Source organism: Drosophila arizonae, chromosome 3, assembly GCF_054131065.1.
Source record: "Drosophila arizonae isolate 15081-1271.41 chromosome 3, UAZ_ARI_1.0, whole genome shotgun sequence".
Lineage (NCBI taxonomy): Eukaryota > Metazoa > Arthropoda > Insecta > Diptera > Drosophilidae > Drosophila > Drosophila arizonae.
In genome coordinates, this window is record NC_142923.1 from 27172089 (window position 1) to 27190785 (window position 18697).

At 38.5% G+C, this 18697-nt stretch overlaps 3 protein-coding genes across 7 annotated transcripts; 2 read left to right on the top strand and 1 right to left on the bottom strand.

Annotated features, from left to right (window-relative positions):
• Positions 1–2525: 2525 nt before the first annotated feature.
• amd (alpha methyl dopa-resistant) lies at positions 2526–7602 on the top strand. Of its 2 annotated transcripts, XM_018003437.2 has the most exons (3): positions 2526–2855; positions 2916–3150; positions 6262–7602. In XM_018003437.2, the coding sequence occupies exons 1-3, from the start codon at positions 2776–2778 to the stop codon at positions 7468–7470; spliced, it is 1524 nt and encodes a 507-aa protein (XP_017858926.1). In that variant the 5' UTR covers positions 2526–2775; the 3' UTR covers positions 7471–7602. The 2 variants fall into 2 exon arrangements, with proteins under 2 accessions (XP_017858926.1, XP_017858927.1); XM_018003438.2 differs by lacking the exons at positions 2526–2855; positions 2916–3150 and adding an exon at positions 5408–6028.
• Positions 7603–7941: 339 nt separating this feature from the next.
• Positions 7942–10049, top strand: LOC108611975 (protein anon-37Cs). The gene is made up of 2 exons (XM_018004836.2): positions 7942–8278; positions 8340–10049. Exon 2 carries the CDS (start codon positions 8342–8344, stop codon positions 9914–9916), a length of 1575 nt encoding a protein of 524 aa, XP_017860325.1. The 5' UTR covers positions 7942–8278; positions 8340–8341; the 3' UTR covers positions 9917–10049.
• Positions 10050–11719: 1670 nt separating this feature from the next.
• Positions 11720–18601, bottom strand: Ddc (aromatic-L-amino-acid decarboxylase). 4 transcript variants are annotated; one of them, XM_089464629.1, is made up of 4 exons: positions 18330–18601; positions 16896–17029; positions 16699–16784; positions 11727–14059 (listed from the first exon to the last, which is right to left on the bottom strand). In XM_089464629.1, exons 2-4 carry the CDS (start codon positions 16992–16994, stop codon positions 12694–12696), a joined length of 1551 nt encoding a protein of 516 aa, XP_089320755.1. In that variant the 5' UTR covers positions 16995–17029; positions 18330–18601; the 3' UTR covers positions 11727–12693. The 4 variants fall into 4 exon arrangements, with proteins under 4 accessions (XP_089320757.1, XP_089320755.1, XP_089320756.1 ...); XM_089464630.1 differs by lacking the exon at positions 16896–17029 and having other exon boundaries at positions 11729–14059; positions 18326–18579; XM_018004369.2 differs by lacking the exon at positions 16896–17029 and having other exon boundaries at positions 11730–14059; positions 18330–18386.
• Positions 18602–18697: the final 96 nt, after the last annotated feature.

Below are 18697 nucleotides of genomic sequence, written 5' to 3' on the forward strand. Positions count from 1 at the left end.
CCGAGTAGCCCAGCAAGAGAGCGCCTTTTAATATACGGATCACATGGAGCACAGGAGCACAGGGGTATTCAATAGTTGTCTTTATTATATGGAATTTCAACTGCAATAAACGGCGGCCATTTGCTTACCAAAAAAAATGATGCCAAAATAATATGTCAAATATATTTGTATCTAGTTTTTTTTTATGTAAGTCTTTAGTGTTTTTTTATAGAGCTTTTAGGCAAGGTGTTGAGTTAACAACGCGTAGGCTTAGTTTGTTGCAGTAAAGATATCCTTAAGACCTTTCAAACCTTTTACAGATCGTAGGCGCTTTCATAGAGCGCAGAGCGTTAAATGAAAGAGTTATTGACACACTCTAAATAAATAATACTTAGAGCCATATTGTTATTGGTATTCGAACTCTACTTTTCGCTTCATAATTGCCTCATAACCAAGGACTGGTAGTGTATATTGATTGCATAAGCTAGCATTCTTAATCGTCATAGAAGCTATCTGATAATTAAAATTGTAATAATAATTATGAAAATAATAATTATTATTATATTAATGATGATATTGAGAATAATCAGGATATTTAGAAAATAAGTTTGTAAAGACTCTTATAAATTAACATAATGAGATTTAAAATTGAAATTAATATAATTATGATGAAATTTATCATGCAGTCGATATTTAGTTTCATTGTGATAATAAATGAGCATTGTGACGTTGACAGTTATAATGATATTACTATCATTATATTGACAAGTAAAATTTAATCAAATAATGTTGAATATATTAGTCGATCTAATTGGACGGAAAATTCTTCATATCGAAGTCACATTGTAACAAGTGCCACGTTTGCTTGACAAATCGTAAAAATAAATGATCAAGATAATTACCATATGTAATAATAATATGACTAGTAAGAAAACAGTTTTACCTCTGCAAAATTTCGTGACAATTTAAGCACATAAACAAGATAAACAAGTTTTCATCGTAACACGGAGACCAGCCTATGCTCGGCCAATTACGCGTGACATACTTCATTCAAAAAATTAAAGAAACACTATTATATTCGGTCAAGAAAAGATAAAGAGTATATTGGTTTTGTCTGATATCCGTCGTACTGTCCGTCAGTGTCAAACGAAGCCGCAGCCGTAGCCGAAACTGACTTGATACGACTATATAGTCGTGTATATTGCAACCGCCTTTGAATGTCTAGTGCATATATCGCTCATTGGAGGCATGGCCAATTGAGAAAACTATCTGTTACAGCCCTTTGTTGGTATTCACCTTAACCTTAGTTTTAAAATATTGCTTGATCATACATTCGCCAAACCCGTTTTTACTCGAGGCGTGGCAAATCCAAGAATAAAACACAATTATCATTTTTCATACTCCAATAGACTCGCATTCGGATATGATAAGGTGGCCGATGAAGTGTTCATCAAACCGAAAATTGTGATCTTGGAACACATTTATCGACTTGATTCGTCAACAAATACAGCCGTGGCGGACATCAACTGTGTTTTCTGATAGATCATTAATTTGACTAAGCTGAGAAATCAACTCTTCAATGAACTAGCCCAAAACATATTTTCCCATAGTGCAGCATAGTAGCAACGGATCGGACATTGGAGCGTGACCCTGAAAATTGTAGGGCAGTCCGAAAAAATAATGCGAACTTGTGAAATGCACTGACCGTTTGAAGCGGCCCAGTCGTATAATGACGATGATGATGCAGATGCACCACGAGTTCCCAGTTCAAGCTCGTGCTTACAAAATAGACGAAAATCTATTGACAGTGACTGTGACTTTCAAAATTTCGAGCATACTCGAATGACTGGGCGGAACTTTATAGCAGGTGTTTATGCAGCTGGATAGGGGGAGGGGAAGGGCAGTGGGGAAGTGGGAAATGTTATGCATCTGAAAATGATTTGGAGGGACTTTTTGCCAAAGTCACAACAGCTAAGACAAGGTAATAATTATTATAAACCGGATTGTAATAATAATGGATCATCCATTAAATACACTAAGAGAAAAGTTGGTGAGTGAAAAATACTTTTAAAAAAGTTAAGAACTTGTACAATGATATACTTAGATGAATTTAATGCAATCTCTGTAATATATCGCTAAGTCTCAGATATTTTGTGCAGTGTAGATGTTCAATTAAATAATTTCTGGTACTTTAGTACCCAAATATAATTTTACTCAAGTGCATCAAATTTCGCGCAATGTACAGACAAATATTACAAGTTAATATACAAGTCGGTACAGTGACAGAAATAGTATAGAAATTTCTTGCAGTGTACTCGCTTTATTAGACAATTAAACGCATTTCATTAAAATGTCATCGACGATTTTCATGCTATTTTCGTTGTTATTGTCTTGGTTGTTGTCATGCGTCTGTATGTTGTGTGTGTTGATGTTGGTGTTGGCTATGAACTTGTCTTAATGTCGCTACAGCGTTACGAGTTACATAAATCTCGCCAATGATAACGAAAAACTTGCTGGCTGTGCACATTTTTACACATACTATGCAAGTGGCTCATCCAAAAAGTATTGTTTGAAAGTTTTGACCGACTGCGAAGCGAGCTTGATCGAGTCTTTGACATGTCGAAGCGAGTTTCATTTCTCGATTCGAATGTCAACGGTGAACAAGTGCAAAAGTCAGACGTCGCAGTGTATCAACGGAGACTCTTATATTGAATACGAATAGATCACAGGATATACAACTATAGAATATACATATATACGCATACATACTCTATCTATTATAGAGTGTTGTTTAAAATGGACTTTGGTGAATTTCGCGAATTTGGTCACGCTTCCATTGAGTTCATAATCAACTACTTGAGCAGCATACGTGAGAGGTGTGTGTGTGTGTGTCTGTGTATGTGTTATCCTTTTCAAGCAATTTGTTACCTTCACAGAAATGTGCTATCCAACGTGTTGCCTTACGATGTCATCAATCAGCTGCCTAGGCAAATACCAGAGCAACCCGAGCACTGGCGACAAATACTTGAAGATCTGGAACATATTATCCTGCCCGGATTGACCCACTGGCAATCGCCCTACTTTAATGCCTTTTTTCCGTCATCCACATCTGCTGGCTCTATAATAGGAGAGCTGCTTATAGCGGGCATAGGAGTCTTGGGATTTAGTTGGGTGAGTCATAAATATTGTATATGAAAATAAAATATTTAAACCTGACAAGAAATTAAATTAAATGGTATATTCATTTTGAAATACAAATACTTATATTTAGTTTAAAGAAAACTTTAATTAATTATTTAATATTTTTTAAATATTAATTCATTTAAAAAGTGAACTGGTTTTAACATACATTTTGTTTATTAGAGTTTTCTCCACAAATATATATTTTTTATTTGCGAAAATTCGAATGAAGTAATAACACTTAACAGCTTATTTTGAGCACGTTTTCTCATTTCAATCTCAGGATAGCTAAATATATGTGTGCGTCTTCTTAGCATATTTAAAAACCTCAAATTCTAAAATATTGCGTTGGATAAAATATTCTCCACAAATATATATATTTTATTGACGAAAACTCGAATGAACTAATAACAGTTAACAGCTTATTTGAGCACGTTTTCTCATTTCAATCTCAGGATAGCTAAATATATGTGTGCGTCTTCTTAGCATATTTAAAAACCTCAAATTCTAAAATATTGCGTTGGACAAACACGTTTGTAAATGCAAAGAAAAAGAGCTATAAGTTAAAAAAGGAAAAAAGACACACCAGCTGTATTTCTTCAATGAGTCAAGAATGTTCAAATCTAATTGAGAAATAAAAAGCTCTCAAGTATACAACTATATATCGAGCCTGCAAACAAGAAATGAGTTTTAAAACGGTTATAAGAATAGTACACAAATATACATATTGATTCGCCTTATGACACAATCGTCATTGAGTTACTGTAGAAGCAGAGCCTGCAACTTTTTATCGGACATTTCAAGACGGACAATGTACAATGTATGAATGTATTCTAGATGAAATCAGCCGAGTTCGCCGTGGATGTACAAATGTAGTGTAATATAGTATATAGAATGAAAGTTTATTCTATTATTTTTAAAATTCATCCTTACACGATCCTAATATCCACATCAAGATCGAGGTGCATAGACACAGCTCGCAGACTAAAAATTACATTTAAATAATGAAATTTAATTTAATTTAAACAATATTTTTTAAACAATAATATACTAAAAACACTATTCAAGAATACACAAGAACAAATTAAAGAACAATTAAAAATATGGAAAATATAATTTCTCATAGTGTGGAAATGCAGATTTTGTGTACGTGCATAAATGCACAATGACCAGAGTTCAGTCAAAATCATATGTGAAGGCCAACTAGAAGACTCATACCTGTTTTGTTACAATACGCATATATTTCACATTAAGTTAAATATTGAAATTGGAAACGTTTTGAATTGATATGTTGCAGTCAATCAGGTGTCATTCTTTTATTTGGAAGAGATTGTGTTAAGAGAAACGCTGACCCAAAGTCAACTCAAGAGAAACCTGTTGAGAGCACCTACGAATAAGTGAGAACAGAAAGCCAACTACTGCTAATGCGGTACTGTATCTGGGAACAGACACCAATCACCGCATTCGGCTTGAGAGTAGCAATTAAAATCAGAGTTTTCTTTGTCTGATAGTCTTATAATTTTAAATGAAGTGGTAATAAAATTTGTTTATTAGATATTATTGTTTAAAATTTCGTTAAATTACATTTATTTATATAAAAATGTTAGAACAGTCAAACAAAACCTGTTGGTTCTAAGCGCAGCTAAAATTGGTTGGGAACAGTTTGCAGTTGGCTGCTATGAAACGAGATAAATTAACTGAGAAGAGTTGTTACTAAAGTGCAACTGGCAACAAATAACGACCGAGCGCATGCAAATGCGTACTTTATAATTTGATCTTGTATATAGCATGTGAGTTTAAAAAATAAATTTAAAATTATGTCAGATAAAATATTTACTTTCATTTAAATACCAAACCAAATGCCTGACAGAACACTTTTAGCTTTAACAGCGCTGGAACTGATTGGGAACAGTTTTAAAATTAATTTGAAGAAATCGGCAAACCAAATGAGAACAGATGATGATGCCCGTTAAACTCGAATAAAAATTGCAAATTCATTATGGAACATAATCATTTTGAATTTGTTTTTTAGACTAGTTTTGTTGTCATAGCTAAGTAGGTTTTCAACGTCTTTTTTAAAGAGATGCTATTGATTATTTGTGTTAGTAAGCATATATGTATATCTCGGCACTATTTATTCTTTATGGCTTGGTGTCAATATAATTAGACAGGGAGAGGCATTCTCTAATTGTGTTACCTGGATTTGAATTCGTTTCGCAGACAATTAGATTAACCACTGACACTCGGTTGTGGAGTGTTAAATGAGCAATTCTCGGGCGTCAACTTGTGGACAATCGATCGCTCGATCGGTTCGTCGGGCAGTATAAAAGGCAGTTCGCTAGAGGCGCGCTTTGACAGAGTTAAATTCAACCTCGTAGCGAGCAGAGCGACAAAAAGTGTTGCTGTTGGTCATTGGGTGTAAAGGTGTATAGAGCTTTGTAAACAACAAACGAAAAGGCAAACACCCATACAGACAATACGCGAATAGTACAAATAGAAACGCACTAGGCATTACTACAAAATTCGACGTCGAAAACGTGACCGTAGCTCCAAAATGGATGCCCGAGAATTTCGTGAATTTGGCAAAGCGGCGGTTGACTTTGTGGCTGATTACTTGGAGAACATCAGAGATCATGATGTGTTGCCCTCTGTGGAGCCGGGCTATTTGCTGGATCTGTTGCCCAAGCAAATGCCTGAGACTCCCGAAACTTGGAGCGAGGTGCTAAAGGACATCAATCGAGTGATCAAGCCGGGCATCACGCATTGGCAATCGCCCAATATGCATGCCTACTACCCCACCAGTGTATCCTACCCCTCCATTGTGGGCGAGATGCTGGCCAGCGGCTTCGGCATTATGGGCTTCAGTTGGGTACGTGCAGGTGAAATCTCATCTCTTGTTCAATCGAGCTGAATGGAAGCCCTTTGTCCGCATGTGGCAAGTGAAAGCGCCAAAGAACTTGACAAACGAGTTGTTAAAGTCGCAAGCGAGCAAACAAACAAAACAAACTTTATTTATTCATGTCGGGGGACTGGGTCAAGCTTTATAAAATTATCTGCATTTGGGTAAATGACTGAACATATTTTCCCTTTCCGTATTTGCAGATCTGCAGTCCGGCTTGCACGGAACTGGAAGTCGTCGTTATGGATTGGCTAGCCAAGTTTCTGAATCTTCCCGAACACTTTCTACACGAGAATGAGGGACCTGGTGGCGGTGTCATTCAAGGCTCTGCCAGTGAGGCAGTGCTAGTGGCTGTGCTCGCCGCCAGAGAGCAGGCAGTTAGACGTCTGCGACTCAGTCAGCCAGAGCTGAGCGAGAGTGAGATTAGGGGCAAACTAATTGCCTACTCATCGGATCAGAGCAACAGCTGCATTGAGAAGGCGGGCGTCTTGGCGGCCATGCCCATCAAGCTGCTGCCAGCTGGCGCGGATCTTGTGCTGCGTGGCGATGCACTGAAGCAGGCCATTGAGCAAGATGTGGCGGCAGGTCTCATACCAGTCATCTGCATAGCTTCGTTAGGTACCACAGGCACGTGTGCCTACGACGACATTGAATCTCTGGCCAGCATCTGTGAACAGAATGAGGTGTGGCTGCATGTGGATGCGGCATATGCTGGCGGTGCCTTTGCTTTGGAGGAATGCTCGGAGCTGCGTCGTGGCTTGGAGCGTGTGGACTCGCTTAACTTTAATCTACATAAATTTATGCTAGTCAACTTTGATTGTGCCGCCATGTGGTTGCGCGATGCCAACAAGGTGATTGACAGCTTCAATGTGGATCGCATCTATCTAAAGCACAAGCACGAGGGTCAGACGCAGATTCCAGACTTCCGCCATTGGCAGATTCCGTTGGGTCGTCGCTTTCGCGCTCTGAAAGTGTGGATCACTTTCCGCACACTTGGAGCTGAGGGCCTGCGAGCTCACATACGCAAGCACATCACATTAGCTAAACAGTTCGAGGATCTGGTGAAGGCAGACGAACGTTTCGAGTTGATTGCTCCGCGTGCTCTGGGACTGGTTTGCTTCCGGGCGAAGGGTGAGAATGAAATCACATCACAGCTGCTGCAGCGCCTAATGGAGCGCAAGAAGATTTACATGGTGAAGGCGGAACATTGTGGGCGACTTTTCCTGAGATTTGCCGTATGCGGCATGGATCCAAAGCCATCGGACATTGAATTTGCCTGGACGGAAATCCAAACACAGCTCACATCGGTGTGCGCAGAGCAACAGGTGAATACTCGCAAGGCTGGCGAACTATCCGAGCTTACAACCCATTTAAGTGGATTACATGTGACAAATGCAACGCTACAGCGTTAGTTTTAAATAAGAATAAAAGATACTTCACATACATATACATGCAGACAATATTTAAATTAATTAACCTGGTCCAAGCGTTGGCAATGTAATAAAAATATTAGATTTAATAAATGGAAAAACACTTAAAACCAATGATAATTTTTTTATACAAGTTGCAGTCATTTCAATTTCAGCGCAACTGAATAGTCTTCAATTAATGTTCAATTAACTCGATATGCATTTACGATATTGGCAAGTATAACCTCGCAGTGATACCAGAATTGCTATTTAGTACAACAATTCTAAATTACACTTTATTCAATATATTTATCAAAGTATTTTAGTTATATTTTTAAAATGTATCTTTTTTTTTTAAACCAATATTTTTAAATCTACCGCCAAATTTCATATCTAAAATCGATATACTTATTCGATGACCTTTGGTTTAGCATTTGAACAAAAATGGTTGAGCAGCATTGCCAGTCTTAAAAAAATGCATGCAGCTGTTTATTGCAGGGAGTGAAAACTGAATATGGAATCGCAAATATACTTTTTATAATTTTGTGTAAAATTGGTTTTATGATTTGTATTTGACAGTTCCTAATTAAATTAAAATTTTGTACAAATACTTTGTAAGCAAACGAAGCATTACACTTTATCATATATTATTCACTGTTCTGGCATAGAAAAGTGTATTTGGGAAATGTGTCAATCCGATAGTTTTGTTGTAAACCCAAATCATAGAGCACTCGCATTCATAACAAAATTTCACTGTTTTCGCAAAACACCCAGAAACTGATCAGGCCTGTTGACACTTTGATCTGAAATGGTGAGTGCAGACTATTTGCTGCAATAGAATATAATAAATAATGCTTTCCGTTTGTGCACAGTTATGTATAAACTAGCCAATAGGCGCAGCTTATACAATGCAGCAGCACTCCAAGCTGAGCTCACCGGGCTGCAACAGCATGGAAGCAGCCACCACGACTTCAACCATAATCTGGAGTCTGCCAAACGGAATGCCCAGATTGTGATAGTTGGCGGTGGGCTGGCAGGCTTGTCAGCGGCCAAGCATCTACTGTTGAATGGTTTTCATAGTACGCTCGTCCTGGAGGCAACGGAACGCTATGGTGGTCGTATTAACTCCAAGCGCTTTGGCGACACATTTTGTGAGCTGGGCGCTAAGTGGGTTAACATTAATGGCTCCCATGATTCCATGTACGAGCTATTGCGTAATGCCGAAGGCCTGACAAAACAGCTGAAGCAGCCGTCGCCCGTCATTTATGTGCACACAGTGGGTGATGGTAAGCAAGATCAACAGAGCAAGGTGCCAACTGGCATGGTTGAACAGATAGATACGTTGTTCCGAGACTTGTGCCGCGGATTCAAGGTGCGCGATAAAGTGAAGAGTGGCGGCGATTTGCACTCGTTGGACAATGTCATGGCATATTTTCAGTCGGAGAGCGACAAGTTGATAGCTTCATCCTTTAAGCAGCCCGGCGAACAGGCAATAGCACGCGAGATTTTCCAGTCGCTGTTCAAGGACTTCAGCAGCATATTGGGCTGCTGTCTTGAGTATGTGAATATCCAGCATGTTACCTCATGTCCGTTGGAGCAGGAAGCGCATCCGATTTACGTGCCCACTGGCCTGGACAACGCCGTCAATGCGCTAACCCACGACTTGAACAAACAGCAGCTGCAGACAGGCAAACCCGTCGGCCAAATACAGTGGAAGACGCCCTCAGATACGCAATTTGTGGGTTGCCTCGACGGCAGTCTGTATAGTGCCGATCATATAATCTGTACGCTGCCTTTGGGCGTGCTAAAGAACTTTTCTGGTATCCTGTTCAAGCCCATGCTGCCGCTGGAGAAGCTACAAGCCATAAAGAATCTAGGTTTTGGTAATCCAGTCAAAATCTATCTTTCCTACAAACGGCCCATCAGTCGGTGGCTCAAGTCGAATCTACGTCCGTTATGTCCATTACAGCAAGCAAATCCCAGCGCGGCCATTGAAGCAACAGATGCAAATCTAAAGCGAAGCTGGACTCGACAGATTGTAGAAATATCTCAGCTGCCCAGCAGCCAACATGTCCTCGAAGTACGCGTTGGTGGCGGGTACTACGATGAAATTGAGAAACTGCCTGATGCGATGCTTCTAGAGCAGTTTACAATGCTATTACGAAAGTGCCTGTGCAACCAGAATGTGCCCTACCCGCAGGCCATGCTGCGCTCCAACTGGAATAGCTCCGCGTGTTTTCTAGGCGGCCGACCTTATTTCTCCGTCGACAGCAGCGCTCGCGATGTCCAGTCCTTGGCGGCTCCTCTTGGCGATGCAGCACCAACACTCCTCTTTGCAGGCGACGCCACCGCAATGCATGGATTTGGAACCATTGACGGAGCACGTTCCAGTGGCATACGTGAGGCGCAACGTATTATCGACTTTTACAACATGAAGCACAGTGTCTAAAAAAAAAAACAAAAAAAAAAAAAAAAACAAAACTCGTTTCAGAGCCCTAGTCAAAATTAACGGTTAATTCTATATATTAGTTATAAAAATATAATTAATTAAGTATATTTAATAAAAACGAATAGCGTAAAAATTGCAAGAATTTTATTTTATGAAAATCATTCAGTAATAATCCACCACATTTTGTATATAGAGTAATATATCTCGCAAATTCAAAGCAGTTTTTTTTTTTTAAATATTTCACTTTAAATGGAATTGGAGCTGACGTAGCCATGTTGGCACCCTCAATATATTTTATCCGGTCAAGTTCTCTATCTTCTCTGTTACCTGCTCATTCGCAACTAAGCTGCACCTGCTCTTGCTGAAACCCATGGAGTTGATGTGAACTATGAGAGCAGTCGCTTGAATGATCGGTTCGATTCCGTCCATCTGAAATCCGAATGACGAATGTAATGCATATATTATAAAACAGCGTTACTCTGTGCATTTATGTATGCGTGCAATTTAAATTGCCATATTTTTATGTAAGTATTTGAATTGTCGATAGCTCGCGCCATGACTACAAAAAGGTCGCAAAGTCTCAGTATTAAAACACGATACTTTTTTGGCTTGGTATTCTATCGTTTTGTTAGGTGAGCTATCGGATATTTACAATCGAGTAAAATATAGTCGGATATTAGTTTTTTTTTTTTTTTTTTAATACATATAGTATATTTTATTTTGTTAAAATTGTATAAGGTTTAATATTTATTTATTGAAATACATAGTTTAGGTATTTCTGTAATTTTTATACTCATTCACGAAAGTGAATCAGTATATTGGTTTTGTGCAATGTCCGTCTTGCTGTCCGTCCGTCTGTCCGTCTGTCCGTCCGTCCGTCTGTCCGTCTGTCCGTATGAACGCAATCTATTTCGGCGCTATTGAAGCTAGAGACTTGAAATTTGGAACACATACTCGTGTATATCTCCGATTTATAAAGTGTTAAAATTTTCCCGGTCCGCCCACTAGGGGCGTGGAAAATCGGAAAATGCATTTTCCGATATACCAGAAATCATGTTTGTTGAAGAGCTAGAAAGCTGAAACTTGGTATGTAGATCCGCGTTGACCACCCAAGATCACGAGCTATGGCGGATATATCTACGCCCATTGGGGGCGTGGCAAATCGGATAAAACTGTATCTCCTAAAGTTGTAAACCTAGAATGCTGAAATTTTGCACGTCAGCTAATGGTATGATTCTATAAAGTCTGAAGATAAATTGTAAGTCTACGCCCGTTGGGGGCGTGGCAAATCGGACCTGAAGATATAGTGATTTTTTAAATTCTCCTATATTTTGGACACTATTGATGGCAGAGACCTCAAATTTTGTATATACTCGGACTGATCACCCAAGACCAAAAAGTTTTGTCGGATATATGTCCGCCCACAGGGGGCGTGGCAAACCGCAAAAGTTTATATCTCCTAAAGTATAATAGCTAGAAGCTTCAAATTTGGATAGTTGAGTTACTGGTAGCCTCCTCTATCGATTCCCCAAAAATAATTTTTACGCCTCTTTAGGGGCGTGGCATATCGAAAAATACCCTGTAATTTTCACTTTTTTTTAGGGTAAGCATTCAAACTTTGCAGTTAGGGTAACGTTATCTCTTTCTAAAAACTGACCAAAAATGAGGTGTCTACGCCCAGTTGGGGCGTGGCAAATCGGAAACCCCTGTATATTCTACAGTATTAGAACGAAACTTAACTACTAAATTGTTGATGGGATGTGAATGAGTATTCCGCAGTCGGTAACGCCCGACTGCAACGTTCTTACTTGTTTTTATTGCATTTAACTGTCTAGTGCATTGAGCTGTAATAATAAACATGTTTTTTGTAGATATGGGCAATTCTCTAGTGGCGAATGTGACATTCGTACGTTTTTCAGTTAAAAAAATATATATTTTTAAATAAATATTTTTTTATTTTGACTAATAGTGAATCCTTTAGCTCTTAATTAGCTCTATAATTGGTGTCTAATCTGATATTAGGCCAATGTTAGTTTTCAAGATAATCACAAAACCAGGCTACAAAAAACGAAGGTCGCTTTTTAAATGAACAGATCAACCTGAGATTTTAGCGAAACCTTAAGGGACAATTTATTACAAATAATTTTAAATGATTAGAAATTGGCACATTTTTAAAATGTGTTTTATTTGAATCAAAAATATTTAGGTTTTTTTTTTTATTTTTTAGTTTTAATCAGGGTCGAAAGTGACGTGTCGAATGAGACATTTTTGTGCATAACTTAGAAAATATCAAACAGAAAAAAATTTTAAAAACATGTGTTTGGTACATGATTTTCACTTCAGCTTAATCAGGAACTGTTCTGTAATATAACTTGGTAAAGTAGTTGGCAGTCTAAACATCCATCTAGGAGGCTATCTTTGTAGAAGTTAATTTTATAGAGATTGCATGACAAGACGATGTGAAACCAAATTACATAGCCTTAGAGTTCGAGACTCAATTAAAAAAGGCTAATTGCTTTGCGCTCAAAATAAATGAATGATTTTTTGTGTTAGTTATATAATAATGATTAATTAAGCACATTTATTAAATACGAGTAGCGTTTAAAGAACAACAACGATAACAATGATATTTGATGATACACTAATACTCAACAATATTTTGCATATGTGTATGTACGTATGTAGATACTTCAAGCATTTAAATATATTATATATGAACCATGATTAAATTCCCTAAACATGTCAATTTATATGTAGTTGGAACACTAGCTGTCCTTTTACTGCTTTTCATCTGCCTCAGACTGTTCCAGCTCATCGGCTGCAGCGCTGACTTCCTTCCAGGAGTACTCCATGTCCTCGGATCGTGTGAAGCGCGAGCAGACGGCCATGCGTAAGAAGTAAACATCACGTATTTTAGCGGGCACCATGTGAATGTTGCCACGTCCATTAATCCGCTTGAGCAGCGCTTCGTTGCGCTCGTTGCTGCCCTTCAGCCGGAAGCAAACCAAACCCATGCTCACTTCAGCAGCCAGCTCGAAGCGCTTGTCCTGCTGGCAGAGATCGCCAAACTGCTTGGCAAAGCCGCAGTGGCGTCTGATATGTGCCTGCAGATTCTCGACACCGTACAGACGCAGCACGAACCAGAGCTTGAGGGCGCGGAAACGGCGACCCAATGGGATTTGCCAGTGACGATAGTCAGGTGCAGAGCCCTGCATGTCGTGCTTTAGGTACAGGGGATCAACATTGAAAGCGTTTACCACCCAGCTGGGGTCCTTCAGCCACATGGCCGAGCAGTCGAAGTTGACCAGCATCCATTTGTGTGGATTGAAGTTGAACGAGTCGGCCGTCTCGATGCCCTTCATGTGGTGACGGTACTCGGGGCAGATGAATGCTGAGCCAGCATAGGCCGCATCCACATGAACCCACACGTTGTACTTGTTGGCCACAGCACCGCACTCATCCAGTCGATCAAAGGCACACGAGTTAGTCGTGCCCAAGGTGACAACAGCGTAGAAGGGTATTAGGCCAGCAGCCAAATCCTCTTTGATTGCCTGCTCCAAGGCATCGCCACGCAGACGATTGTGCTCATCAGCCGGAACTGAACGCAACTTGACGCCGCCCAGGAGACCAGCTCGCTCCACAGAGGAATGAGCCTGGGCCGAGGAATAGCCCACCAACTTGCCAATGATTGTGTGCTCATCCCACTCTGGATGTTCCTTCTTAACCTGCTGTATCTTCTTGGCCTTGGCGCCCAGCAGAGCTACCAGAGTCGACTCGCTGGCTGTTCCCTGAATCACGCCGCCACCTTTTCCTCCGGAGCAAGCCAAAAATTCAGCTGGCAGATCCAGCATCTTGCCCAGCCAGTCAAGCATAACCACCTCCAGCTCCGTGCAGGCCGGACTCGCTATCCAAGTGAATCCAATGCAAGCAATTGCTCCACTCAGCATGTCCGCTACGATGGCTGGATACGAGTTGGCTGTCGGGAAATAGGCATGGAACTTGGGGCTGTGCCAGTGGGTCACACCGGGCATGATGACTCGCTCAATGTCCTTCATCACATCCTGCCAATTCTCCGGCTTCTCTGGCGCCGCATCCGGTATCAATGGCTGCAAATAGCCTGGCTTCACCTCGGGCAGCACCCGCCTGCAAAGAGGAACAACAATTACATTAGTCTAATTTTATTAGCAGCCATTCAAAAAGCTACACAAAGTGCGAAATTTGATTAAGTTTCAGTGTCGACCCAACAACCACCCAACTCAGTGCTCCTTAAAATCAATATCAATATGATGACAGGGTGTTGAGTGACAACGACACATGTTGAATTATTTTTATATACATATATGGGCTGGAAATGATCGTATAAGTTAAAAAAGTATTAGAATCCTACATAATATACATATTCTAAAGCTCTTAATGTATTCCTGTAAGCTATCAAATTGCCTAGTAGAGAATATAACTGCTCGTGAGACCGTACATATAATTTTGATATTGATGTACACGATATTAAAATGTATACATATCATACATATGTATATAATGGACAATTAAATTATTTTCCTTAGTTGAAAAGAAATAAGTATTTTCATTGTATTTATTTACATTTTAAAACAATACTTTTTCAGTTTCAAATTAAAAGAAAGAAATATCTCTTTCCCAATTATAAACATCGTCAAAAGCATTTTTCCAGTTATCCCAATTGGAAGAAATAAGCCTAGCTATGCTTAGGTGACTTTGATCAGAATATATCTATATACCAGGTCTCTGGATTGAAATATAATGAGATTTATTAGCATATTAATCCACTGATACTAAAATCAAATTATGTCTCGCCCGATAAACTGTAATCCATTTGTGGTTCTAGTGCAAATTCAAGTTCCAAAACTTCGATTTCCTATGCCTCAAAGAGTTTAGCTGTTAAGCTAGTAGGAAGTAGGAATGCTAGGAAGTAAATATGTATATGTATAAGATATTTCACATATAGTTCAAGCTCATAATCTACTTTCATATAGACGGATGATCAATCATGATCATTTTCAATCATTGATATAAAGTTTGCATGCTACAAGATACAAATATAAAATCAATATTCAATAAGTCATTATTCGAAATCAAATAAGCCAAGATTAGAAACGTTTCTTAAAAGTTCACGCATTGAGCTCAGATATTTCCAAGGCAATTCCAACAGTGAATCGCTCAAGAACAATGTACAGGTGAGCGCTGTGGCCGAAGCTATATAACAATAATAATTATAATAATGCCGACCTTGACACGCCAACTAACAGACGGCTAAACCTTATAATGCTGTAATTATTGCCATTGGCAAAAAAGAAAAAAAAGTTAAAACTCGTGAAAGGTCTCAGCTAGAAGGCCGAAACAGGTGAACAAATCTAACTCGAGAAACTTTCCCATTGACTCAGCAGACTCAAGCATTGTGGCAAAAGGTTATTGAAATGTGAATATATATAATAAATATAAATATAACAAGTAAGAAAGCTCTAGTCGAGACTGCTCGACTACGAGATCCCCTGAACCCTTGGAGCAATAGATATTTCAATAATTTTTCGCGTCTTTCAGCTTACGCACACACAGGCATACACATGCACGCATACAGACACACATACACACACACACACACGCATACACCCACAAACGCATACACACACACACATACACACACACATACACATACACACACATACACAAACACATACACACACAAGCACCCACGCATAAACACGCATGGGCTGCAGTGTGCGCTTACTATGAGAACTTAATTGTTTAATAACTTTTTTATGGACGTACGATCTTCATGAAACTTTCAGATTATGATTATAACATGAATATGCATGTAATTGCCAAAGCACAAGTCTCTAGTATTTGAAATACGCTTTTTACAAAAGTGATGGTGAGGGGGTGAATTTAGAGGTGGGGGGTTAATTTTAACAAAAACCGAAATTGTATAAATTGCATGTAAACATACATTAAAAATTTGGAGACTCTAGCAATAAAGGTGTAGAAGATATAATTTAATAACTGGTTTTCGATAAGGTTTTTTATCGATAAAAAAATATCGGGATGAGTTATCGATTTTTAATGATAAACTTGATATGCGCGCTGTAATTACGGACATTTTAAAAAAAATTTGAAGTCTCTAGCTCTTATATCTTCTGAAATCGACGCGTTCATACATACGGACAGACGGACAGACGGACAGACGGACAGACGGACGGACGGACAGACGGACAGACGGACAGACGGACAGACAGACGGACAGGGCCAAATCAACTCAGCTCGTCGCCCTGATCAAGAATATATATACTTTGTGGGGTCTGCCACGCCTCCTTCTGCCTGTTACATACATTTCAACAAAACCATTATACCCTGATTTCCCATTGAAAATGGGTTCAGGGTATAATAATGCAAAATTTGGAAAATTTAAAACTCTAAAATCATTTATGTTCGAATAGAGTCGAAAGTGAAATATACAAATATAAACTAAATTATGTTGGAATCGAAATAGAAATGGAATGTCAGGTATACTTTTTACTTGTAATTTCACAAAATAACTTGTTAACGTTTCTGGACCACTGTGCAATGTATCGATCAATCAGTCACATGCGGAAATTGGAAGAGTGTTACTAACTATAGGTCAATCAGAACGAACTTTCAAATTGAAACCGAAATCGCATTCATATCTGAGGTCAATTCAAGTCAATGAATACGTTATGTATGTATGGAATACATGAAGTGATAATTGAATTGTAACTGGCTCGCCCACTCACCTGTCGCGCACATTCTCCAGGTAATCGGCTATATAATCAACCATTGATTTGGCAAAGTCTTTGAATTCGGGCGCTTCCATATCGATCTGTAAATGCAATTCCAGCAGTCACATTAATTATTACATTTAATTAAATTCACATAAATGTACTAAAAATAAAAATATAATAACAAAACCAAAACCAAACCGATTACTCACCGAGACACTGGGATCCAGTTTATCTACCACCAAAGTGTTAGCTTTTGCCTTATTCTCACTTGGCAAGGGCATCTTAGTATTAGTAGAACCTTTGCTCATGATCAATGGTATATAATGAATATATCTACCAAATGCTGCGTTAGTTGTTAATGAATGCATTTAATGTTAGTTAAATGTAAATGCTGAATAAGTATATGTTAACAGCCGCCAGTATAATGTAGATGTGTAGAAGGCTCTTAGTCTAATAACTAATACTAATCAGTATAAGCTATGTAATGCAAATATGCTCTAATGACAATGAAGCTTGAATAGAATCACAAATTATAATATTAATTAAGTAAAAACATTGCACAGACACCATAATAATCAGTAACACAGTAAAACTTTTAAATATCTATATATTAAGATATTTAAGATAATTAACTGTCTAATCAAGATGTCTACAGTGAATTAAGAGGATATAATTGTTTTGAAGCAGACTACATTAATCCAATTGGTAAACATGTAGAAGAGTAATGTGGTCCAATTACAAAACGTAAGTAAAGTCCATGGGAATTCTACCTAAAAACTTATAGAAGAGACCTACAGAGATCCAACTAACAAACTATATGATATGTTGTTTCCAATTTGCAAAATACAATATTTTCTCCATGGTCCTTAGCCAACCAAATATACTCTACAATTTATGAACAAGTATTAAAATATTTACACTCTGTTTTAGTCTCAATGTATTTTTACTCATCTTATTTGAGGTAAATTAAGCTTTTTAGCATTATATTTTCGATTTTTATTTGGCTAAACTTAACTAACATTTACTTGTTTATTACTTTTGTATTTATCCAATTTTTTCAAGTGTATTAGAATACATGTTTAAGCAATAGAGCAAAAAAATGATTTTGGTTTTTTTTTTGTTTGTTGTTTGCAAATTTGTTTGCTTGACTTCAGTCACAACAAAAACCTTGGGTACAATCAAAAGTTAATCCGCTTGCAGTTACAATTTTACTGTTTGGCATTAATAAAGGTACGTGGAAAACCTTTTGCAAAGCAAACAAGTCAAGACAGAGTTGTTTGGCCTTGAGGCTCAAATGTAAAATAAGTAAAAGCAACAAGTTATAGAAACCAGATCAGAACCAGATCCAACTAAACAAAAAAGTGATAAGACTGACGTTTGGAATGTTGAAGTTGACCAAATAGACAACAAGGCTAATGCTGAATGCTGAGTTCAGTTAAGTTGCGTTGAGTTGAGTTTTGATTTAAATTAAAGCACATCTTAAAAGGTCATTTGGCAGCATATATACGCATTAAGTATACGCTCCATTGCTGCAGTGTGATTATTATGTTAGTATTTTAAATCACATTAATTGCTTAAATATGACCAAGAGGCACACGCATGACAACTCACATATATACATATAGAAACACACACTCACTCACCGTTGTGCACTTAAGTTGACTGCTTTTAATTATTTGCACTTTTTTGTCTTGGCTATCGCTGAGCTTATGTTACGTTGAGTTACGTGACGTTACGTTACGTGGCGATACGCGTTTGCTATTTAGTTAGTCGCTCGTCTATGATTTAGTCAAGAGGTGCCCGCTCCGGCGTCCGTTAGCCAACTGAGTGCTGCTCGTCGTTCGACGAGGCCTTTTAAAGCATCGCCTCGGCTCGCCTCGCCTCGATTCGCTCCGCCTCGCTCTGTGAGCTTTGTGAGCTGCGAGTGCAGCCGCAGGACCGGTTCACTCGCTTCCCTCAATCGCAAATCTCAAAACGCTGAGCTGAAATTGAATAAATTAATTTGTACTAT